This window comes from Elephas maximus, chromosome X (assembly GCF_024166365.1).
Source record: "Elephas maximus indicus isolate mEleMax1 chromosome X, mEleMax1 primary haplotype, whole genome shotgun sequence".
Lineage (NCBI taxonomy): Eukaryota > Metazoa > Chordata > Mammalia > Proboscidea > Elephantidae > Elephas > Elephas maximus.
In genome coordinates, this window is record NC_064846.1 from 943,302 (window position 1) to 967,059 (window position 23,758).

Genomic DNA, 23,758 nt, shown 5'->3' on the forward strand with positions numbered 1-23,758 from the left:
AAAGAGCTTTTACAGGTTTACAAATGACCTTGATTGTCCCAACCGTATTTTTCATGGAAGCGCATACATATCTAAACAGAAAAAGTACAAAGTATGGCAGAAACCAACGATCAGGGTTGGGGTGCAAATCAAACCGGTTAAATAAGGGAGACCTGAGTTGCAATGGCAATTCAAAATACAGTGATGCAGAGCATAATGTCATTGAGACAATGTCCAACCACATATAGGGCCTTGGCCCCATAAGGGTTTTTTTTTTTTTTTTTAAGGGACAGTGGCTCTCCTTTGGTTTATTTCCACCTAATGGTTTTAATTGGAACCCAGGTGGCTAGTCGTTAAGAGCTCGGCTGCTAAACAAAAGGTCGGCAGCTGGAATCCACCAGGTGCTCCTCGGAAATCCTATGGGGCAGTTCTACTCTGTCCTATAGGGTCAGTATGAGTCAGAATCCACTTAACAACAATAGATTTTTTTGTTTTTTAATGGTTTTAAAGACCCCAAATCTAGACTCTTGCAGCACTGGCCCACAGGTGGGATACAGGCAGGTGAGAGAGAGGACATGGCTCAGGGCACGAGCTGGGGGGGTGGGTGGGTGGTGGTGTTGCCTTGCCCAGGATGCTCCTGTTCCTTAGGCCAAAATAGAATAGCTGGTGGGTCTGGGTGCTCTCTGCTCATTCCACCCTGTACTCCACCCACAACTCGGATTCCTCTGCTTTCTAAAGCAGTCCTGCTTCTGAATACTTAGCAGCTCACTGAAGTTCTTCCCTAAAAGCAAAGAAACTTCTGCCTCTTTTGGGAGGAAGTAAGCTGGCACCTCCCCCGCCCCCCGCCCCCACCCCCCCCCCCCACCCCACCTCCTCCCTAGTGACCATGCTCTGGCCACTCTTGATGGAATTGGAGCACCCTAGCTTCTTTCCTCAGTCTGGCTCCCCTCCCTGCCTGTCTGGACTTACCCTCCCGGGGCCCAATTCCCAAAGGAGCTCTGGCACTCACCAAGGTCTGTGCCAACCTTCCATACTGTGCTAGTAGACACAGTGCAAGTGGAGGCTGTCCTGGCCAGCTGCGCTAGCCTGGTCACTGCATGATTCGCTCTAGTTAAACCCTGCCAGGCCCACAGGGTGCTGATGGTTCGTGCTGCACTGGGGAAGCAGCCTGATGGCACTGCCGTCACCTCTGTCTTTGAAAGACAAACCCCTGAACCCCAGGTCAGTCTGTGTGGAAGCAGCTGCCTCACCTGGCTTGAGAAGGCAGCTGTTGCTCCATGACCTCCTACTAGCCTCAGATGGGGTGCTGGATGTTCCGTCTTACAGTCTGTGCCTGCAAAGTCCCTCCCCAGGAGATGGTGGCCATGCCTTAAGGTGTTCACCCCCAAGCTCTTTCTACCTGGGCAGTGGAGCATGCTGGAGTCCCCCTCCCTCTTGAATTGTTTCTGCAGCAATCAGGTGGAATTAAACCAAGGACACCCAGAGGTGATGAGTACAACTGGAAGCCGGTTACCATAAGGGTTTGTTCCTAACTACTGGTTGTAAGTTGGACCTTTATGGCCTGGGGACTGCCTGTATATAGAACATACAATACCCAAATCACATAGTGTTCTATTTCAGAGAAAATGTAGTGGATGTTAAGCAATGCATGACTGTAGAATCTGTACACAATACTGCCAAAAGGGTAACAATTTTCAGACAGCAATGACATAAAGACCATAAGGTATGAGTGAACAAAAGATAGTCTTACCTTGTATCATCATTCAACTAGAGTGGGAAAGAGAAGAAAACATTATTGACCCATTATGCTTAACTGATGTACATGGATGCAGACTGCTAGAAAATTAGGTCATGTATTCTGGCACACTAGCAGGAAAGACTGGGAGAATTTTTACTTCTGATTGTAAACAACTAAGTTCTATTTCTCCATTTTCTTTTGCCCCTCTGCAACACCTGATGTAGCAGAAACCCGGGTTTTGAACTGGTTCCTTCTGGTGGTGGCCCCTGTTGATAATTTGCATTTCCAGTCCAGATATTCTGAATTACAGTCTACATTTTAATGAGATGCCCAGGTGATTCAAATGTATAATAAATTTTGAGAGCCATTGCTCTAGTAGTGGTTTTCAGAATTGACCCCCAACCAGCAGTATTAGCATTACTGGAGAACTTGTTAGAAATGCAAATTCTCAGCGGGGGTTTGAACCTGAAGGAACTGGGTTGAACCCCCGGGAGAAACTTCAGCTCTTTGAACTGGTTCCTTCTGGTTTGAATCCCTGCTGGAAATTGGCATTTCACCCTCAGATATACTGAATCAGAATGTACATTCTAACAAGATCCCCAGGTAATTTTTATGCTTAACTTCCTAGGAACTTGTTAGAAATGCCAATTCTCATCAGGAGTTCGAACGGAAAGTAACCGTTTTCTCTCAGGTTCCTCGATCTGCTTACAATGCCCTGGAGGGGAACCTGGAGGCTAGGCAAGAAGCTTTAACCGTCAGACCAGTGCTGACTATATACTATTTTGCTAACACACTGATGTCCTCATTAGACCCCAGTGGCTTTCTGGCCTGACTTGGTGCAGCTTTGGTCAACGGAGTGCTAACGCCTTTACAAAAGCCACAAGCCGCAAGAGAAAAAGCAAGGCCCCCGGGGCTGATGTAGACCGGTGGGGGGCTGCGGGAAACTGAACAAAGCGTCCGCTGGCCAGAGGAAACCGGGAATAGGCGAAGGGCAATCCAAATGGTATGTTCACGGATCTAATTCAGGGGTGCCTGTGGCCCTCGCAGCCCTGGGAGCTGCCAGCGCCCACCGTCAGCAGGGTTGCAGCCAGGCTCACAGAGTGACCTACTCACCTCCCCGATACAGAGCCCCATCACCTCCTCCTTTTCTGTGCTCAGAGCATGGTTGAGGCAAACTAGGAAAGCGTCGGACTCCAGATGAACCGCCTGCACCACCTGCATCGCCATCTTGGGCCGGCCCTGCTCACATCCGCCTGGGGCCCACTCCGGCCTGGCCAACCCCGGCCGGCACCGCCTCCTCCCCGCCCGGGCTCCGCGGGCGGGCGGACGGGCTCCCGGGGGCGGGGCGGCGGCCGCGGGGCGGGGCCGCCCGCGGCACCTGGGCCGCCCGCGCCGGTTCCGGCAGGGCGTGGCCGCCGGGGCTGAGGGCGGTAGCCGGCCGGGGTGGGAGCGGCCCGGAGGGCAGCGGCGGCGCTTTGGTTTCCTGGCGGGACTCTGGTCTGCGAGCGGCGCCGACGGCGGCCGATCGGGCGGGCGCCTCCGTCAGCGCCTCGGAGCCTGGCGCCCATTTTGCCAGCCTGCTGAGGAGCCCTGCGCGGCCTACACGCTCAGCGGACAGCCGTTGGACGGGGATCGCTGCTCGCGCCGGCCTCTTGAGCCAGGGGGACCAGTTTTTGAAATTCGGTCCTTAAACAGTTAAGGTTTTGTTTTATTTGGTTTTATTTCTAAGTCACAGCCCCCGAATCTGGTCAAACTTCGGGCCACTTCCTGGTCCCCGACCTCCGCTTGTAACTTCGCTTCGGGGCGACCTCAGCCGCGGGATGCCCTTTAGCTGGTCCCAGGCGCCCGTCTGGCCCAGCTGGTGGGGCCGGGGGTAGGGAGCCTGGAAGTGTTAGCCGAGCTGCCTTAGAAGCGGAGTAATTAGCCCAAGAAACATTCTATTCATGTGAGTAACCTTTTGCAGAAACAAAGCTATATACTGTATCTGGAAAAGTATCACTTTTAAGATGAGTTTCTGCTACTTTCTACAATACAAAGGATCGGATGTATTTCTTTCTTTGCTAGGGGCAAAGGGAACTGGGGGACTTTTTAACTTTTATTCAGAATCGAATTAGCACATCAGTAATCCAGAATACAAGTTGCCTCGGCTCTCCTTGCCTTGATGATAACAAACTTGGTGAAATTATTTGTAAAGGTAATTTTATTTTACGGTATTTCCAAGTGCCACGGGTAAAAGTACAGATTTCTCAAAATAAACGCCCGAATTTAAAAATTACACGTGGACTTTAGGAACGCTTCTAATCTAAGTCAAAACTAAACGGATTGTTCCATACTGCCTTCACAGCCAGTCCATATGTATATTGGTTGAATTTTTTTCTGTTCCTGTGTAGTTTGGGAGCCAGGTAGATACGGCAGGACTGGAAAGAGATCATTCCTACGGTGCTACTTCAAGTGGTGTTGATGCTTTGCTCTTTTCTCCCAAGTCAGTTCCAACGAAAAGTTCCCCACGGATAGGGCCAGCAACCTCAGTTTTTACATAATTTTTAGGGATCACGTGGCACATTTTTCCATGATTAATTTTAAAGACGGTGAAGGTTGGGCAAAATTTCAAGTGTGCTGTTACGTGGGATCCATCTAGCTTTTCCCTTAAGTTTCAATTATACACCCATATATTTTCAATTACTATTCATGACTAATATGCCCTGCCCTGATAGGGCAGGAATGGCTGTTCTCATTATTCATTTTGGTGATGGAATATTTGAGTTTATAAAATGTCCTTAGGCATCTTCAAGAAGAAAAAAATCCTTTGTTACTTTTTGGTGTTAATCATCCTCATATCCAGAATGTCAGACTATTGTAATGCTCATAGTTGCATTTTACAATTCTACTAGTTAAATCAGAGTAGAAGAAAAAACAAAACTATCAACACGTGTAACAAGCTTATTATGTATTAGGCACTCTACTAAATATTTATATACATTGTGTATGTAAACTGCCTCCGTTAGAATCAGGCTCTGCAGCTTTCCAAACATGTGAGCTTGGTCAAGTAACCTAACTTCTCTGTGCCTTAGTTTCCTCATATTTAAGTGCCCAACCCCATAGGTTGCTTGTAAGATTGAATGTATCAATACATGGAAAGCATTAAAAAAATAATAAAAAATAAAAAACAAAGCCATTGCCATTGAGTCGATTCCAACTCATAGAGACCCTACAGGACAGAGGAGAACTGCCCCATAGGGTTTCCAAGGAGCAGTATGTGGATTCAAACTGCCAGCCTTTTGGTTAGCAGCTGTAGCTCTTAACCACTGCACCACCAGGGTTTCCAAAAATAAGTGCTGACTATATTATTATAAGGAGTCCTAGTGGTGCAGTGGTTGAAGCACTGGATTGCTAAACAAAACACCAGCAGCTCAGTGGGAGAAAGATGTGGCAGTCTGCTTCCATACATATTTACAGCCTTGGAAACCCTATAAGGTCACTATGGAGTAACTATGAGTTAGAATCAACTGGCGGTCAGTGGTTTTTGTTTTTTATATTACTGTGCTTTTTATTTTTCATTTTACACATTGGGAAACTGAGGTGGGGAGAGATTAATTTGTCTGAGGTCACAAAGCTAGTCAGCAGCAAATTCGGGAATCATACACAGGCTAGGCTGACTCCAGTACTGTAATTTTGTCTATGATACAATCAAACATATTGATAATTTTACCCATTGTAATTGGGTGAGCTTATTAATTGGCTTCAAATAAAGTAAGTATATTCAAGTGATGATTGTTTAAAACTACTCAAACACCTGGAAATTAAAGAAAATCTATACTTAAAAAACACAAAAGAATTCATCCTATAAAGGAAAATATGGTCTTGCATAGATTTACTTGCTTAGCAAGTCCTTCTGTGTTATGTGTCAGCAGTTTAGAACCAGGGTTTCTAACCGGTTCAATTCTGGTTTGAACTCCTGCTGATAATTTGCATTTTCACCCCAGATATACTGAATCAGAAGCTACATTTTAAACAAGATCCACAGGTGATTCTTATGTATAATAAATATTGAAAACCACAGCTCTACCAGTAGTTCTCAGAATCGGTCCCTAACCAGCAGTATTAACATTGCCTGGGAACTTGTTACACATGCAGATTGTCAGCAGGGGTTCAAACCAAAAAGAACCAGTTAGAAGTCCTGTTTAGAGCATAATTTACAAAATACCTAAGAAATAGTCTATATTGCCCATTGCGGTTCTGGCCATGGCATCAAGATGACCCCCATGGTGTCCATCTCATTTAGTGTTTTCGTGGGTGATAAACCTATAAAGTTATCTAAACACTTCTTCAAATCTATTTCTATTTGCAGGTGGTATTCCTTGGGTTGAGGTCTGTTATGTTCTGTATATTGTATTGCATTCTGTATGTAAGTTTATTGTGAGGTTTTAAGAGATTTATCTTAGTTCAAGAGGTTGTACACTTTGTGAAGAAGTGTCATGTGGAGAAAAATATTCTCTAATCAAATTTGGGAACTGTTGAGTTAAACAAAATATTTCTTTATTACATTACTTGCCAGAGCTTTTACTATGCTACTGTGCTTTAAACTCTCTAAAATTACCAAACTTATTTGACCAAGGAAAATGTTGGGGACAAGTGTTCTAAGACTCACATTTAGGGAAGTGTTGTTCTACTCATACAACCTGTGATTTTCTAGGCTTCAATTTTAACCCCTTTGACTTAGCCTTGGTTCGTGCTCATACTGCAGTTTCCCTGTCTCTTGATCACTTCAGTTGCCTTTCTTTGGGCCTCCATGCTACCTCTGAATGGTAGCATACAGAAGTCCAAGATAATGTGCTGTGGTTTGTTCCCAGCTTCATCCTGCTGATACCTAGTATGTTGGCTTTTGGGTCACGGCAGCACATTACACCACCTTTCTTCTGAGAATATTTTGTAGTGACTCACAGTAAGTCAGACCATCACCTCCAATTTGTTTGCCCTCTATTCCACTGGGATTATTTCCTTTTAATGTCAATATAACCAATAAAATTTCATTTTTTTAAAATTAAAAACTAATATAAATGTCAATATGTTGATTGTTGCTAGTACCTAAACACTTGGCTTCAGCTTTAAGAAAAAAATTCATTGGACACAGCTATGACTTTGGGCTCAGAAACCACACTTTGAAATATTTTCCTTCAGCATTAGTATTTACTGAGTTTTTGTTTGTATCTTTCCTTTTCAAAGCCCTGGGAAGGAGAAAAGGCAGAACAATTGTATCTGCTAAATGGAAAACAGATGTCTTTGAAAAAAATAATGTATAACTGTAGGCTTACTCACACCTAGAGAATTCATGCCTGGCCAGTCACATCGGCCACTCTGACCTTCGTGTTTCACCTTCCTACCCACCATACATATCCACCCCCTCATAGGAACATTGTTTGACTAGCTTTGAGACTTCAAGTGTATCATGCCTGCTATTGAGGAGCTTACAATACTGTATTTTAGTGGGATGGGACTTCTTATGAAATAAGCAGAGACCAAATGTGCAAAGCAATTCATAATGCAGGGCCAAAATGTGTACTTAAGTTTAGATATAGATACTATAGTAAGTCATAAGAGGCAAGAATTTTTTTACATTTTCATGGAGGGGGAAGGTACCTAGACTATGCCTGGGAGTCATGAGATAGGCAGAGAGGTACGCGCAGAGCAAGAAAAATGATTTGGAGCTAGAATTGACCCTGGTACTTTGGGGAAAGTTTGCCCCTAATACAGTGATCGTGGTGGCACCTGCTGATGAGAGTAAGGCTTGGGGTAAAGCATATAGGTAGGATCAGAGTCAATAAAACTAAAAATAAACCAACCAACCAGACCCAGGTTGTTGTCCTTGAAAAAAGGGACTGGTTTGTCTCAATTAGCTCCTATTTATGGCTAGCTTTTTAAATGTTAGGTTCTTTCCTGGTCCACATCATACTGCCTTCTGGCATCTGGTTTACTACTGACAACCTCACCTTGAAAACTTAACAACCCTCCAAGCTGTGCTGAAGTTCCTTTCCCACCTAACGGAAGTAGGAGGCAGAACTCACAATCCATATCTGTGTTATGCTAAAGGTAGAAATACAGTAAAACTGCACCATGATACTTTGGGTAGGGCTCAGAAGATTCAGTTAAGCAAAATGTGTATCAAGTTACTTCGAGGTACTGAACTGAGATCTGGGGTTGAGCACAGGATGGGAATTAGCCAAGTCTGCCTTATGGAGAGTGGTGGCACAGTGGTTAACAGCTCAGCTGCACCAGTTTGAATCCACCAGCTACTCCTCCTGTAGAGTCACTATGAGTCACAATCCACTCGCCGGCAATGGATTTTTTTTTTCACCCTACCATCCAAAAGGGCCAGGAGGTGTGCTTATTTTATACTTTTCATGAGAACATGAGACCACTGCTGAGCTTTCTGTAGTGCCAGGCCACATTTTCACAGAACTCTTCTAGTCGATTCTTGAGTGCTTCACAGTCAACAGTTGGCATTACCTGAGGCTCTGCCTGGGTGTCACTCCAGTTGTCTTGCTGGGAGCTTCTTATTTCCTCAGTTCTGTGTCTGCCAATAGACATATATTAGGTTTGGTTCTGGTTGGCGGTTGCTAGTACCAGGTCACCTAGCTCACTGGTGAATTCATTCAAACCCAAAAAGTCACACCTGTGTCCTGTGCGCGGGTGCTGCAGGCTTAGGTGGAGAAAAGCAGGGATAGAATTGGAACCCAAAGCCCAGAATGGCAGGAGAGGATGTGGGGGCTCCACCCGATCACCTCTGGGTTCACCAAGAGGGTATCTACCGCGATGAATACCAGCGCACGTGGGTTGCTGTCCTGGAAGAGGTAACTGTTTAAGTTTTACTTATTTATTTTGCTTTCAAGCAATGTAGTTTCTATCCAGTCTCAATTTTCTGAAGTCTTTGGCTTTTCTTTTTGATCATTCCTTTCCTTAGGAGACAAGTTTCCTAAGAGCACGAGTCCAGCAAGTTCAGGTTCCCTTAGGTGACGCAGCTAGGCCAAGTCACCTCCTGACCTCCCAGCTACCTCTCATGTGGCAACTCTATCCCGAGGAGCGCTACATGGATAACAACTCTCGCTTGTGGCAGATACAGCATCATTTAATGGTATACATTTTGTTTAATAATTTTTCATTGTGTTGGGACTCTTGTAAGTACTCTATAAACTTCTTTTTCTGACAGGTCAGGGGAGTACAGGAGCTGTTGCTCAAGCTTTTGCCTGATGATTAACCTGGTATGTATTTATATTTCTTCCCAACCCACCTCCTTTCTTTTTCACTATATTTGGTTGTGGTGATTTTAATGATTTATTTTTTTTCCAGGTGCTGGGATTCTAGGAAGATATGCGCGTTTGTTCTGTTCAGTATATGGCAATCACTTCATCCACCACTGCAGTGCACCCACCCTTGGGCCTGGGGGGAGGGAGTGGGTTGAAAAACTGTTCATAAAAGTTTAGGAAGGGTCATGAAGAATACTGCAAGTGAAACTGCAGAGACAGGGTTACACAGGCAGAAAGCAAGTTAACATTTAGTCAGGATCCAGTAACTTGAAATTGACTCCTTTGGAAATTGCCATAGAACCTTTAATGGACATCATCGGCTGGAAATGGGATCTGATGAATCCCACAAAAGTCAGCACCTGCTACAGAAAGATGCCCTGACCACCAAGGACTTGGTACTGATTTAGAGAAGAGAGCAGCTCCTAGCAGCATCAACATGTATTTGTTGCTTATTTGCTCTGCAACAATTCACCTGCCTTTCCTTCTCCCATCTTGTAAATATCCTAGGTTTTGCTCCAGTGTTTCCCATCCCAGTACTGACCTAACTTGGATCTACTGAGAACTTAAGGGGTTCTGAAAGAGAGAGAGAGAGAGTAGTCACATTGATAAAAATAGCTACAGAGTCTTCTGGGCCTTTTTCCTTCCTGAAATTGTGTCTTCAAATTATTAGAAGCTGCTGACCAAAATCGCGGGAACTTAAACTCATTTTCTGGTTACAGATACTTTAAATAGGCTGGTTTCTGCAAGAGCACCAAACATCATTTTAGCTGCTTTTAACTAGCCCCTTTCTCAGGAAGTAATAATAGCACCAAATATTGCTGATTTCTAGGAAAGCATTTACTATCCTGAATTGAAGTAGTCATAATGTTTATATACACTGAAAGTAAGGTTTCACTTTTTAAAAATTCTTGGGAATAATAACTACCATTTATTGAATCCTTGCTGCCTTCCAGGCACTAAGCACTTTATATCCTTTATCACATTTAATCCTTCCATCAATGCTTTGAGGTAGGTATGGTCCCATTTTACACAGAAGGAGTTTAATAATTTACCAAGGGTTCTTCTGTGAGTGATAGAGCCAGGCTGCTACAAAGTCGGGCTCTTCGCCCACTTACCTCCTGAGTGCAGACTGTCGCACTGCTCGGGGCTCCTCTAGCCCAACATTGGTTTACAATGTTAAAGACAAGTTGATTGAACTCAATTTGTTTTTTCCATGTAAAGCTATTTATATCTCCCAGATCTAATGAAATGGATATTATAAAAATATAGTCAATTCATCCTATGAATGGTAAGAGTATTTTTTTTAGTGTAATTATTTTCCAGGAATTGTAAGGGCATACTGCTTGTCTCAGAAGAAAATTCCATGTACAGGGGCTTTAAAGTCTTTATGGGGAAAAAGCAAAATAAAATAAAAATAATTTTTCTTGTTTTAGTTTTCTGGATATGCCACAGAAGGATCCGTGCCAGAAACAAGCCTGTGAAATACAGAAATGTTTACAAGGTAGTATGTAAAATACTTTGTTGTATTTTTCCAAATTATCTGTGAACTAAGTACAAGAGATCAGTGATTTTATCAGCAACCAGTATTAACTCCTCTTTCAGAATGTAATATTTCTGTAATTAATTCATCCTCAAGATTTTTCTCATTGTATCATCAAAGATGGAGAAAATAAAAAACAATATGATCTAAGCCAGGGGTTCAAAATCCTGGTTGTGCATTAGAATCACCTGGACAGCTTTAAAAACTTGATTAGAATAACTAACTCAGACTTCCTGGGACACAGTCTGGGCATGAACCATTTTATAAAGCCAACAAGGAGATTTTAATGTGCAGCCAGAGCTGAGAACCACTGACCTAAGCAAAGTCACTTTTAGTTTTAAGTGGGTTGCTTATACTTCACTGCGGCTGACAAGTCACTTTTTTAAAGTGATCTGATACAAGGAGGTTTGAAAACACAATTAGACTTCAGCAACTAACCTTTAAAGGCAAAAATAAATTTCAACTAAAAAGCACATTTGATGTGATTTGCCTGTTTAGTTTTAAATCGGCTGCTAAGTTTGATCAAATGTTAGAGGATTTTATTTTATTTTTAATCAGCAAATGATTATTGGCAGGAGAATATAAAAAGCTATGAAGCTGTCTGAATTTGAAAATTGGATTTTTGATAATTTTTTCCATTATTAAAGTAATAGATAAATATAAATGCTCATGCAATTATAGGAAGTTGAGAAGAAAAAATGTTCAAAGTTCCCCCAAAGACGCACCACCAAAGAAAACCATTTTTTGTGAATTTCCTTTGACTTTTAACTTTCGTTTTTAGACTTTGCATTTTATAAGCAATATTTTATAAAATCTTTAAAATTCTACAATATTAATGTATAAAAATGCTATTTTAGTCATCCTTGTCTTCCCTTCCTCCAACTTTGAGAAGAAAAAATGATTTTCACATTTAATTTCTTCTCCCCAATAAATTCTTACCTGATTTGAAATAGCAGCCCATAGCCAAGAGACAGTTAACAATGAACTTAGAAAGAGCTGATGACACCCCCTTGCCATACTGTGTGGGAGTACTGAGGGCTGGAAAGAGTAGCAAGAGTTAACATTAAGCACTTACTACTGTATGAAAAGCACCCTTGTAAAGGCTTTAAACATATTAAATCAGTTAATCGATGAGATGCTACTATGACCACATTTTAAAGATGAGAAAACAGGCACAGACATATAACTTGCTCGGGGTTACGTAACTACTAAGTGCTACAGTGGGCATGTAAACCTAGACTCTTAACCAACTTAATCTTTCTGGTCAGAATAGGCTTTTCTATCCCGGACTTACTACCATGTACCCATTTCAGTACTGGGGAACTCAGACTCGGGAGCCACCAGCTGCAACTGACCTAGAATCTTAGACCAAGTCCTCCTTAATTTAGGGTATGGTTGTCTGTAAAATGCTGCATGGTAAATATTTTAGGCTTTGGAGGTCAAAAAGTTCTGTTGCATATTGTGTTTATACAATCAAACATGTAAAAACTGTTCTTAGCCCACAAGCTGTAAAAAGAAAAAAATGCCAAATTTGGCCCTCAGGCTGCAGTTTGCAGAATTGGTAGAGGAGGTCCAACAGCCACCTTAAATTGTATGCAAAATGTGTGAGGTGCATGCATTTTTCTAATTTTTCAAAATAACAAAAAGGGTTAGTGACCAAAAAAGGTTAAAAACTACTGCCCTAGAACAAAGGCGCAAAAGCCATTAACTCAACCTTAAAGGAAAATTATGTATAAAAGTACCTTTTGACCACTTTGTAAATCATGTTTTTCTCCCTCGTTAACTGTTGACAAGTCTCTAACTCAGAAAGAATTCAGTGGACTTGGGTATATACTCTTGCTTCCAGTTTTCTAAGTCTACAGTAAAGTGGAAAGTATTGGGAAGCACTGATCTAAAATCCCTGGACCTTAGTCTCATGAGATCATGACCAGGGTATGCCCATCTGTTTTTCAGCCAACAACTACATGGAATCTAAATGTCAGGCTGTCATCCAAGAACTGCGTAAGTGTTGTGCTCAGTACCCCAAGGGAAGATCTGTCGTCTGTTCGGGATTTGAAAAAGAAGAAGAAGAAAAGCTGGCACTCAAGTCTGAATCAAAGTAAAGTTCTGCTGAGAAGCTAGATGCTGCTCCACATTTACACCAATCTCTTTATCCTCCTGGCTCTTTCTTCAGGCCAGGTAGCAGCAAAAAACACATGAAAAGGTCAACTATGAAAGTTAATAAATATGACATCTATGTAGAACAGACAAAATATATATTAAAATAAAAACGTAGAATGTAATGAAATAAAAAATACGAAGAATGTAATAAAACTGAGCTGCTAAAATAAACTTGTTTTAAGTGAAACATTTTGGTTTGATACTAAATATATTTCTTCAACCTATCAGATATAGGTGTTGATGAATTATCTTTAGCATTTGAGTTCAGACTGCTGGTGCCATTCATAAAGTCCCATGAGGAATGTTCAGTGCTAAAGTAATTCAAAGGTTCCTCTAACTTACCTTGATACCTATTACACTTCCAGTCATTCAGATCATCTTGCAAGTTGTGGTTTCTCTAGAGAAACACTGAATCTTGTTAAACTGTACAATCTTGACATAAGAATCACTTTGGGGTCTTGTTAAAATGTAGATTCTGATTCAGTACATCTGCAGTAGAAAGGCAAATTTTCACCAGGGGGTCAAAATGAAACAAACCAGTTCAACACCCTGCTTAATATTTGTTCAGTGAATGGTAGGAAAGCAATAGGAATGATTTTTACAACGTTTAATGGCCCCTCATTTATCATGAGGGAAATAAAAGTAATTCACTTGAAGTCAAGCAGGCAGCAACAGAATTACAATTCGGTTTATCTACTTTCTACCCTTGTAATCAAAGCCTGTTATAGTGAATCCTGATGATGTTCGTCGTATGAGGCTGCTGAAGGAAGCTGTAGACAGTTTTAGGGGGTAGGAACTATTTGTTAATACATTTTCTTCAAATAGGTGCTAAAACCACTACCAACCCCCCGCCCCCAAAAAAAAATTTTATAAGGAAGAGTAGGAACAAATTCTGATAGGTCCCTGATTTCAAATACTATTACTGAGACCAGTGCTCTTTAAAGCAGTGTTCCCCAAAGGGTCTCTAGGAATTGTTATAACGTGAAAAAGGGCTTCTGTGGTCAAATAAGTCTGAGGAATGTTACGTTAGACAAAAGTCAGCAGGTTTCTTTCCTGTAAGTCTTCAGAGCTTTTCATATACTAATGTGAACTATGAGTCTTCAGAAAGGACGGCCATATGCAGGCAGCCTCTCTCAGGGCAAAATGTTCTCCCAACAGACTTGGACAGATGCACCTTCAAGACGTGTGGACCACAGACAATAACCAAAACCGAGGCAGTTGCTGTGCAGTACATTGTGACTCATGGCAACCCTATATGGTTCAGAGTAGAACTGTACTCCATAGGATCCTCAGTGGCTGATTTTTAGGTCGTAGATCACCAGGCCTTTCTTCTGAGGTGCCTCTGGGTAGACTCAAACTGCCAACCTTTCAGTTAGCTGCTAAGTTCTTAACTGTACCACCCAGAGACTCTTCAGATGAGGAAAACTGCCAAATTCCCATGAAATCATTTAAATGAACTCTCAGGTTAATAGTAAAGCAACAATTTAATAAAACATTTTATAACTGTACCATTTACATCATATACAGATGACAATACATTTAAGATTATCATGTGAGACAGGAGCCAGGGTTTACGAATCACTACATGATCAAAAAGAATTTTTTTCTGTGTTCTGTTACAAAATTATCTGTACTAACTACTCATGTTTCAGACTGTTTTAATCTTTTTTTAAAGAGATGCTATTTTGCCCTTTAAAGCTTCAAAATCAATCGTTCCTTATCTTTAAACTCAGACATTTTTCAGTTTCATTAAGTCAATATATCTATTGGCAGATATTGATTCAAATCTCATTCTCCTTAGCTATTATTATGCCACATAGAAAAATAAAAGTCATCAGAGAAAGCTTTTTACCAAGTGCTTTTTTTTATGTTAGGAGCTGCGATTAGCACTTAATCTCAAGCTTCAGGAAACAACTCTATGCAGGTGACAACCATTATCTCATCCCTCATTTTAGCTGACAGAGTAATATAGCCAAGATTGCACTGTGCATAAATTGCACAGCTAGGCCTCAAAGCCAGATTCTCTCTACTCCAAAGCCCCTCAATTTATTCTGAAAAAATTCAAACCTACAGAAAAGTTAAAGAATGGCACAATAAACACCCATGGAGCTTTCACCTACATTGACCAACTGTTAAGGTTTTGCCTCATTTGCTTCATACGAATTTTTTCCAGAACCTTTTGAAAAACATGACTAAGAAAGTTAACAATCCCGTAATATCCAATATCTAGTCCATATTCAAATTTCCCCAACTGTTAGAAAGATGTCTCTTTAACCTAGTACTCTATTAAGTGTGATAATGGTATCGGAATTTTGTAAAAGAATGCTCTTATTAGGAGCTGCCTGCTGAAATATTTAGGAGTGGAGTGTCTTAGCCCACATTCTGGATTTCTCTAATTGTTTCCCCCCAGGAACTTGGTATTCCTGTAAACTGGTAATTAGGCCTAGAAACTGGATTAGACTCAAAATAAACTTTTCTTTTTCAAATACTTCCTAGTTCTTGCTTTGTCATTACACAGCATCCCATCAGATGTACATACATTCAGGATGTCTCAGGGTCATGGATTGAATTTTGTCCCCCCCGAAAAAGTGTGTATCAAGTTGGTTAGGCCATGATTCCCAGTATTGTGTGATTGCCTTCCACTTTGTGATTGTAATTTTATGTTAAAGAGGATTAGGGTGGGATTGTAATACCCTTGCTCAGTTCACATCCCTGATCTGGAGACATACTTTCCCTGGGGTGTGGCCTGCACCACCTTTTATCCTAAAAGAGATAAAAGAAAAGGGAAAGAAGCACACAGCTGGGGACCTCATACCACCATGAAAGCTGCAGCGGGAGCAGAGTGTGTCCTTTGGAGTTCCTGCGCAGAAAACCTCAGGGGAAGATTGAGGACAAGGACTTTCTCCAAAGCCGACTGAGAGAGAAAGCCTTCTCCCAGAGCTGACACCCTGAATTTCTACTTCTAGCCTCCTAGACTGTAATGGAATAAACTTTTGTTTGTTAAAGCCATCCACTTGTGATATTTCTCTTATAGCAGCACTAGATGACTAAGACAGTATTAGTGATGCTAAGTTTATCACTTGGTAAAATAGGGACTGAAAGATGACAAAAGCCCTACTCCTTTCCTTGCACCCAGTCCACACAATTCCTAAAACAATAAGCCATAATATTAAAGCTGGAGCCCTGGCTGGTACAATGGTTAAGCACTCAACCACTAGCTGAAAGGTTGGAGGTTCGAACCCATCCAGCAGCACTGCAGAAGAAAGACCTGGCAATCTGCGTCCATAAAGATTACAGCCATTGAAAACCCTATGAAAGTTCTACTCTGGACACATGGAGCTGCCATAAGTTAAAATTAACTCCACGGTAACTATTTTGTTTTTTGAATATTAAAGCTGTGTTCAGTTTCCAAAACGCATATGAAATTGTATGGCACTTAAAAGGCCTAAAAAAGACCTTGTTAACTGCAGACCTACTATTTTATTACCACTGGTCTCCAACTCTGTACTCAGGAGTTCGCAACCTTGGCATGGATAGTTTATAAAATTCCACAGGTAATTCCAGTGTACAACCGAGGATGTGAACCACTGCTCTAAGTAATATGTAATGCCATTTCTTTTTTTAAAAATTTTTATTGTGCTTTAAGTGGAAGTTTACAAATCAAGTCAGTCTCTCATACAAAAACTTATATACACCTTGCTATATACTCCCAGCTGCTCTCCCCTCAATGAGACAGCACACTCCCTCTCTCCACCCTGCATTTCCGTGTCAATTCAGCATAATGCCATTTCTTACCACTTAAAATCTAGAAAGAGAGACAGTTTTGATGAGTCAACAAGCAGGCTTTACGGCTTTATAAAAACGTGAGGAGAACAGTGCAGCTCGGTCAAAAGTGTTCTCAAAATTAATGATTCCTTAAGAAAAAAAAAGCACCAGAAACATTTACTACACCTGTATGATTTCCGGGCCATCAAGTCCACAAGTAAACTAGACTTTCTATTCAATTGTCCAAGAGATCACATTAAGGTTTTACAGACGATTTAAGAATTCCCAATTAAAATTTTGTTGAAGATCATTCAAAAGCAGGTTGCAGCTGTACATGGACAGGGAACTGCCAGAAATTCAAGCCAGATTCAGAAAAAGATGTGGAATGAGGGATATCATTGCTGACATCTGATGGATCCCGGGTGAAAGCAGAGAATACCAAAAAGATGTTCACCTGTGTTTTACTGACTATGTAAAGGCATTTGACTGTGTGGATCATAACAAACTATGGATAACGTTGTGAAGAATGGGAATTCCAGAACACTTAATTGTGCTCATGAGGAACCTTTACATAGATCAAGAGGCAGTTGTTCAGACAGAACAAGGGGATACTGATTGGTTTAAAGTTAGGAAACGTGTACGTCAGGGTTGTATTCTTTCACCATACCTATTCAATCTGTATGCTGAACAAATAATACGAGAAGCTGGACTATACAAAGAAGAACAGGGCATCAGGATTGGAGGAAGACTCATTAACAACCTGCGTTATGCAGATGACACAACCTTGCTTGCTGAAAGTGAAGAGGACTTGAAGCACTTACTGATAAAGATAAAAGACCAGAGCCTTCAGTATGCATTACACCCCAACATAAAGAAAATAAAAATCCTCAAAACTGGACCAATAAACAACATCATGATAAATGGAGAAAAGATTGAAATTGTCAAGGATTTTATTTTACTTGGATCCACAATCAACAGCTATGGAAGCAGCAGACAAGAAATCAAAAGACGCATTGCATTGGGCATGTCTGCTGCAAAAGACCCCTTTGGAGCGTTGAAGAGCAAAGATGTCACCTTGAAGACTAAGGTGTGCCTGACCCAAGCCATGGTATTTTCAATAGCATCATATGCATGTGAAAGCTGGACAATGAATAAGGAAGACTGAAGAAGAGTTGACGCCTTTGAATTGTGGTGTTGGCGAAGAATATTGAATATACCATGGACTGCCAGAGGAACGAACAAATCTGTCTTGGAAGAAATACAACCAGAATGCTCCTTAGAAGCAAGGATGGCGAGACTATGTCTTACCTACTTTGGACACGTTGTCAGAAAGGATCAGTCACTGGAAAAAGACAACATGAAGCAATTTGCGTAAGCCACCAAGGGCCTTGGTTTTTCTTTTGAAACTTGTGGCTTTTCTAAAAGGGTTAGCACCCCATTGACCAAAACTGCACCAAGTCAGGCCACGAAACCATTGGGGTCTAATGAGGACATCAGTGTATTAAGGACCTGAGGACTAGAGCTAAAGCCCCTTGCCTCACCTCCAGGCTTCCGTCCAGGGGAGCAGATGTATCAAAAAGGCATTTTAAGCGTTATCAAGGAACTTAAGGGATGGTTTCAAGGGTGAGCAAGTTTCTGCTGTGTTAAGTGTTGCAGAGGGGAGAAGAATGAGGAAATACAAAATTGGCCAAAAAGCAAAGCAGAGAGAGAGCAGCAGTCCAATTTGCCTACAGAAGATACTGAGATCAAAATGAAACATTAATGATAAGCAGACATTTCAAATCCATCACACTACCATTTTTTCAACCAGAGATTTTTGTTTTCCCAAACTGTACAAAAGTGGAGGTTTTAAATAAGAGCCCAACAATTAGTTGTGCCCATCTTTCCAGCAAATGTCAAACAGAGGAATGAGACAGAACATTTTATAATAGCTACACAGTAACTCCGCCTTTGAAAAACCACGAGCACCCGCCCCAAGCGTACATTAGGTAGAATTATGTAAAAGTTCATTCCTTCTCGAACACTGTCCTCCAACTCTAATCAAGTCTGTCTTCTGCCAGAAACCAGGAAACATTAACAGACATGTTAGTAAGAAAGCAATAAGACCCCACCTAGCTCTTGAGAATTGGTGCTGAGAAAAAGGACAACGCCCAGGGCTAGGTTAGAAGATATGAGAGACTCATGGTCAGGCAATGAGCCTCTCACCCAAATGTTGGGCCAAATAGTGGGAGAAAGACCCCACTATCCTGTTTAGAGGCTGAATGGTGAGGAGATGTGTGTTAACATGTTATCATGACAATGACGAACGCGAGGAACTAGTTGCTTAACCCTTGTGCCCCTGACCCATCTCCCCTCTCCTCACATCAAGGGAGCTTCGGGAAGGAGAGGCTCACACTTCACAGCTCTGTGGGATACAGGCCCCTAAGTCACTGTCTTACCCAGTCCCATCGCAGAAGAGCACTGGGTCAAAGGGTGGTCCACAGTGTGAAGCCATGTGTCCTGGGAGGGGACAGAAATGAGCCTCCCAAGTGCCCCAGCCACCCCACCTTACTGTCCCACTGCCGTTCACTTGCCAGGAACCGCATCCAGGAATGATGCAACTTCCCACAGCTGACGTACCCGTTCTAGCGCAGGAACAGAAAAGGACAGCACCTAAATTTGTCTGATAAAGCAAATCTCACAGTGAAGAAGAAACAGTTCAAGTGACTCTAGAGAACAAACTCCCTGCCACTTCCCACCAGAGGGTGGTTCAGGATTTAGTGAGAGGGCCTCTGCCCTCTGAGGTCCATAGGGAGGTCGACCGCTCTGACTGTGGTGTTACCACTCCTCTGCCAGCAGGGGGCACTGATGAACCCTAAACAAATCACTGAGCCTGCTCACTTCATCACGTTTCTTGGGACTTGTAGACATCACAATGCCCAACCCCTCCATCTACCAAGTAAAAAACTGCAGCACCTGAAACAATGTGGCTGGCTCCATGGGGCCTTCCATTCAGCAGCTGAAACTCAAGTGACCAAAACTGAAAGTGGCCATGGTTGTTCTGTGCTGCTATTCCAGTCTGACTAATGAACTCCAGCCCCACCATCATGGCCTTTGAAACTCGTCTATTAGGTTGTCAGCTTACCAGGCCATCTGCAGTTGGCCAATAGTGCTCCTTTTGTTGCAAAGGCCACCCAGCAATGACCCGACAGTCCAAGGACTTGACGGACAGTCCATGCTCTCTACCAGAGGCATTAGGTAGTGTTAAGTACTGGAAATGTTTTTGCCCTCCACTACCCTAGCCTCCTCCTGGTCCACATTCCTCAGTTACACAGTTTTTGATCACTGAGTGTGACATCCCCAGAAAAGGATCATCTCCTCTTGGCTGCCTCCCAGGAAATAATCAGGACAGAAAGAAGTAAAAGGTAGTAAGAAATTATACACACCCATTTTCAAATTTTGGGGTTCCTCTATGATCCTTCTCGACCAAAGGACTGTATGCAAGTAAGGGGAGATGGGAAAATAAATGCAATTATAGGTACTGGGCTGGGACACACCAATTTTGTGGTGGTGGTGGAAGAGTAAGAACCCTGGCATCTGGGGAAGAAACACCTTATATCCAAAATGGGTCACAAAGAGGGGTGAATTGTTGGAAGATGCAATCTACATTGGTACTGACCGCTCTAAACGTGGGCTGTTTCGAAGGGTTGTATTTGCAGCAAGCAACCTTGAGAGAGGAGGTAATGTCTCCCCCTGAACAAAAGTGCAAGCTTGTTACTGTTCACTCTAAGAGCAGTGACTTGCCCAACCTCAGCATTCCTCTCCTGTAATGCAGCGTACTTTGTACCCAGGTGTCCATGAGGGGCTCTCTGCATCACCCCTCTGGGACTTGGGTGGCATAAGGAACTGGCAAAAACCAACACGAAGCTCTGGCTGTTTTAGTCATGAGTGGACAAGTCCTTTGTCTTCTGTCAGCACCCATGGAACAGTAACTGCCTAGCCTATTAGCTTCTCAGATCCTGTGTATAGTTCTTGATACACATTAAATATGTTCAATCCTTGAGTTCATGATGACACACACACCAAAACTCACCTACACATACCTCATCGATCATCTCTGGAAGTTGCTAGGGAAACAACTCAATCAGAAACTGGTAGAAAAGGTAAAAAACTAAGCATTTAACCTGCCTTTCCTGTACAAACCATACCTCAAGGTAACCAAATACGGAAATTTCTGTAAGCATTCAGGCTAATAAATGAAGAATGACAAAATATTATCATTTTCCAAACCCCTAATGACAGAATGGATCTAGGCAATGATCACCAATGCCATTATTATCACAAAAGAGACCAACAAGCCATAAGCATCCCAATGGAGGGACACGGCATCATCTATGAAATACTCTTGCCAAAAATGTTAAAGATACCATAGGGACACAATTAGCAAAATCTAGAATGTGGAAAACTAGAGAAATGACTCAAGTTTTTCAATAAAATATGTTGTAAGCCAAAAAAAAAAAAAAAAAGAAGGGGACCTGTAACATTAAAAGAGACTTGAGAGACCTAGACCTACCATCTGAATGCAAATGTCTGTGTGGTCGGATCTGATGTGGATTCATTCAAACCAAATGAAGAACAGCACTTAGGCAACAATGAGAGAAATTCTGAACACTGACTGTATATTTAGTGATATTAAGGAATTATTGTTAACTTTTTTGGTCTGACAATATGGTATTTGTTATTTTTCAAAAAGATTGTTTTAAAAAGACTTCTTACCTTTTAGAGATACATACTGAAATACCTGTAGATGAAGCAATACATCTAGTATTTAAAAACAACTGATAAAACAAGCGTGGCTATGATTTGGTGATTTCTATAAGTGGGTGATGGATACATGGAGGTTCATGGTACTATTTTCTCCAGTGTTGTATTAGCACATTTTGTTGTCATGAGCTGTGTACTTGTCTGGAACTCTAACTGGAACTTAAGCTTCCTGAGGACAAGGCTTGTAACTTCTTTACGATTATATCCACAGGGCCTACTACTTACACTGCCTTAAAATAGTGCTGTGATGCAATAAGCAAAGGTGCTGTATCATCAGTTCTGAGAATGCAGAAAACTATTAAAGGTTAGTTGCACTGGGAATTAATTCTTAACCTTGCAGGTAATCCCTTGTGAAACACAGATGTGTCTCAAAGGCCTTGAGTTTAAAATGTTTGCCTTTTAACCTGTCTTGGGAATGATATACTGAATGTGAAAATTGAAACTACCAGTGTATGTGTGGAACTTTTAAGAATTCGCTCATTTGCTTTGCAAAATGTATGAACCATCCTTAAATCATAATAGTATGAACCTCTTTGTTCTGTGTACAAATTTTTGTTAAAAAAAATTGGAAGAGTTGGGATCAGAAGATAGCAGCTTACATCTGATGACAGAAATAATTTTTTTATGTGCTATCCTTTTCAGTTCTGAATGACTTGAATGCTACTTCCAAAAAAAAAAATATATGGTTCAAATGTTAAGCGTCCTATTGACTAGATAAGAAAATACTACAATTGGTACTGAGGAGCTATGGCTATCCCCTAATGCTCTGACAAAAGGGGAAGAATACTTCAAAGTTCAAAGCTTAAATTAAACCTTTTCTTTAAAAAAAAAAAAACTGAGAGCTCCTTCCCAGCCTACCTAAACTCACTTGTTTACCATTAATATATCATTTTTGAAACAGTCATGGAGTTCATCATCCTGTATGATGCAAAACACCCTGTGACAATATCCTGATGTACCCACATGATTCCCAAGGTCAGGCCATTCCATGATGTGGAACTCTGGCGGTGTAGTGATTAAGTGCTATGGCTGCTAACCAAAAGGCTGGAAGTTTGAATCCACCAGGTGCTCCTTGGAAACTCCATGGGACAGTTCTATTCTGTCCTATAGGGTTGCTATGAGCCAGAATTGACCCAAAGGCAACAGATTAAAGACCTTCCCACCAAATACAATACCTTCACAGGTTCATGCTATATTCAGAATTTTTCAATTATAATGTTTATGTAGTCATTTTTGTCAGGATAACAAGTATAAATAGCTCTCTTTCTGTAGTATGAAACCAACTAAAGAAGACACCAAGATAGCAAAATGTTTGATGCTTAAAGGCAAATGTATTCAGTTCCTTTCCATGCAACACATAACAAGGTATCTATGTGCTTGCTATTTCTCTTCCAAATCAATAGTATGGGGTAACATTTGAGGATCCATTTATCCTCCTCGGTGAGCCATCTTGCATCTTATGTAGGGGAAAAAAAACATTCTTGTTGACCTACAGACTAGCCAGTGGGGAGTGTGCTGGGAGAAGAATGTAATGTCTATTTTCTCTTCCATCACCAGCAAGTTCAAGTTAGGTCCATACTAAGTTAACTTGTACCAACAGAAAGCTATTCGGATCTGTCAGTGCACGGAGGAAGGCACGGGAGGAGAGGAAGATGAGGAGAGACTCAATGTTCTATGACGAAGTGTAGAGGCTTCTGGTTGGAAAAACATAACTAACACATTCTCATTAACGAAAGAAAAACAACCCAAAAACAGTGGAAGTGAAGTATCCGCCTTAGGATGCCATGCCCAGCAGAAAGCCTCCAAAAAATCCCCCAGTCACAAGGACGTTCTTCTTCACAAATGATACCACCTGCAAACAGAAGACAGCACACTGGATTATTTTGCTAAGGATATGAATGTTACGAACCACCTATACTCACGAAATTAGAATTAACTTTAATTCTCTCACCTGTAGGCTATGTCAAGAGTTTGTACCTTATCCAAAGGGATTTGACACTAGATGGGAGGCGAGGAGGAGAGAGAAGTCAAGGGTACTGCCTAAGATCCTCTCTTTAATAATGCTGTTTACTGAGCTAAGGGGTCGGCCCAAGATTTAATCCAATCTCCTGTAACTTCAACTACTTCCTCCACACTTACTCCTTCACATCAGTGATTAAACCCATCTGAGAAAAGCAAGCACGCAAACAACTCATTCACCTCTCACTACCTTATTTATACACCCTTCCTCTTTCTCTTCCCCCTTTTCCTAACAAGATTCCTGAAATAACTGATGTTGTTCAGTATCTTTCTTTCTTCATACTCATTCCTCAAATGGCTACTTTGGCCTTCACCTCCACCATCCCCACTAAAACTGCTCTCACCAAAGTCACTAATGATTTCCTTATTGTCAGATGCTGAACTTAATGGTTTCCTCTCCTCCCTGTCCCCAAACTTGCTCTTCTTTAGAGAGTATTCGCTTGATCACAGTAA

At 41.7% G+C, this 23,758-nt stretch overlaps 4 protein-coding genes across 11 annotated transcripts in view; 2 read left to right on the forward strand and 2 right to left on the reverse strand.

Annotated features, from left to right (window-relative positions):
* Nucleotides 1-3,023, reverse strand: part of BRCC3 (BRCA1/BRCA2-containing complex subunit 3) — a 68,148-nt gene extending 65,125 nt beyond the window's left edge. Inside the window, exons 1-2 of the mRNA XM_049871772.1 lie at nucleotides 2,831-3,023; nucleotides 1,730-1,746 (exon numbers count right to left, since the gene is read on the reverse strand). Coding sequence (XP_049727729.1) covers nucleotides 1,730-1,746; nucleotides 2,831-2,944 — 131 coding nt within the window. The 5' untranslated portion in view covers nucleotides 2,945-3,023. The remainder of the gene's footprint in view (nucleotides 1-1,729; nucleotides 1,747-2,830) is intronic.
* Nucleotides 3,024-3,321: 298 nt separating this feature from the next.
* Nucleotides 3,322-12,898, forward strand: CMC4 (C-X9-C motif containing 4). 5 transcript variants are annotated; one of them, XM_049872432.1, is made up of 3 exons: nucleotides 3,322-3,411; nucleotides 10,452-10,519; nucleotides 12,512-12,898. In XM_049872432.1, the coding sequence occupies exons 2-3, from the start codon at nucleotides 10,462-10,464 to the stop codon at nucleotides 12,658-12,660; spliced, it is 207 nt and encodes a 68-aa protein (XP_049728389.1). In that variant the 5' UTR covers nucleotides 3,322-3,411; nucleotides 10,452-10,461; the 3' UTR covers nucleotides 12,661-12,898. The 5 variants fall into 5 exon arrangements, with proteins under 5 accessions (XP_049728389.1, XP_049728387.1, XP_049728390.1 ...); XM_049872430.1 differs by lacking the exon at nucleotides 3,322-3,411 and adding an exon at nucleotides 3,577-3,662; XM_049872433.1 differs by lacking the exon at nucleotides 3,322-3,411 and adding an exon at nucleotides 8,760-8,846.
* On the forward strand, nucleotides 3,323-10,486 carry MTCP1 (mature T cell proliferation 1). 3 transcript variants are annotated; one of them, XM_049872427.1, is made up of 5 exons: nucleotides 3,323-3,411; nucleotides 8,414-8,565; nucleotides 8,676-8,846; nucleotides 8,922-8,973; nucleotides 9,062-9,151. In XM_049872427.1, exons 2-4 carry the CDS (start codon nucleotides 8,461-8,463, stop codon nucleotides 8,967-8,969), a joined length of 324 nt encoding a protein of 107 aa, XP_049728384.1. In that variant the 5' UTR covers nucleotides 3,323-3,411; nucleotides 8,414-8,460; the 3' UTR covers nucleotides 8,970-8,973; nucleotides 9,062-9,151. The 3 variants fall into 3 exon arrangements, with proteins under 3 accessions (XP_049728384.1, XP_049728383.1, XP_049728385.1); XM_049872426.1 differs by lacking the exon at nucleotides 3,323-3,411 and adding an exon at nucleotides 3,582-3,662; XM_049872428.1 differs by lacking the exon at nucleotides 3,323-3,411 and adding an exon at nucleotides 10,452-10,486 and having other exon boundaries at nucleotides 3,660-8,565; nucleotides 9,062-9,097.
* Nucleotides 12,899-22,754: 9,856 nt separating the features above from the next.
* Nucleotides 22,755-23,758, reverse strand: part of FUNDC2 (FUN14 domain containing 2) — a 44,484-nt gene continuing 43,480 nt past the window's right edge. For both annotated transcript variants that reach the window (XM_049872420.1, XM_049872421.1), the window contains one exon: nucleotides 22,755-23,138. In XM_049872420.1, coding sequence (XP_049728377.1) covers nucleotides 23,061-23,138 — 78 coding nt within the window. In that variant the 3' untranslated portion in view covers nucleotides 22,755-23,060. The remainder of the gene's footprint in view (nucleotides 23,139-23,758) is intronic.

What these genes read in the sequence shown, in the direction of transcription:
- MTCP1 (XM_049872427.1), top strand. Translation starts at nt 8,461, where the DNA reads ATGGCAGGAGAGGATGTGGGGGCTCCACCCGATCACCTCTGGGTTCAC. An exon ending in GGGTTGCTGTCCTGGAAGAG is followed by an intron (nt 8,566 to 8,675) that starts GTAACTGTTTAA and finishes TCCTTTCCTTAG; the next exon opens with GAGACAAGTTTCCTAAGAGC. An exon ending in AGATACAGCATCATTTAATG is followed by an intron (nt 8,847 to 8,921) that starts GTATACATTTTG and finishes TTTTTCTGACAG; the next exon opens with GTCAGGGGAGTACAGGAGCT.
- CMC4 (XM_049872432.1), top strand. Translation starts at nt 10,462, where the DNA reads ATGCCACAGAAGGATCCGTGCCAGAAACAAGCCTGTGAAATACAGAAA. An exon ending in AATACAGAAATGTTTACAAG is followed by an intron (nt 10,520 to 12,511) that starts GTAGTATGTAAA and finishes TCTGTTTTTCAG; the next exon opens with CCAACAACTACATGGAATCT.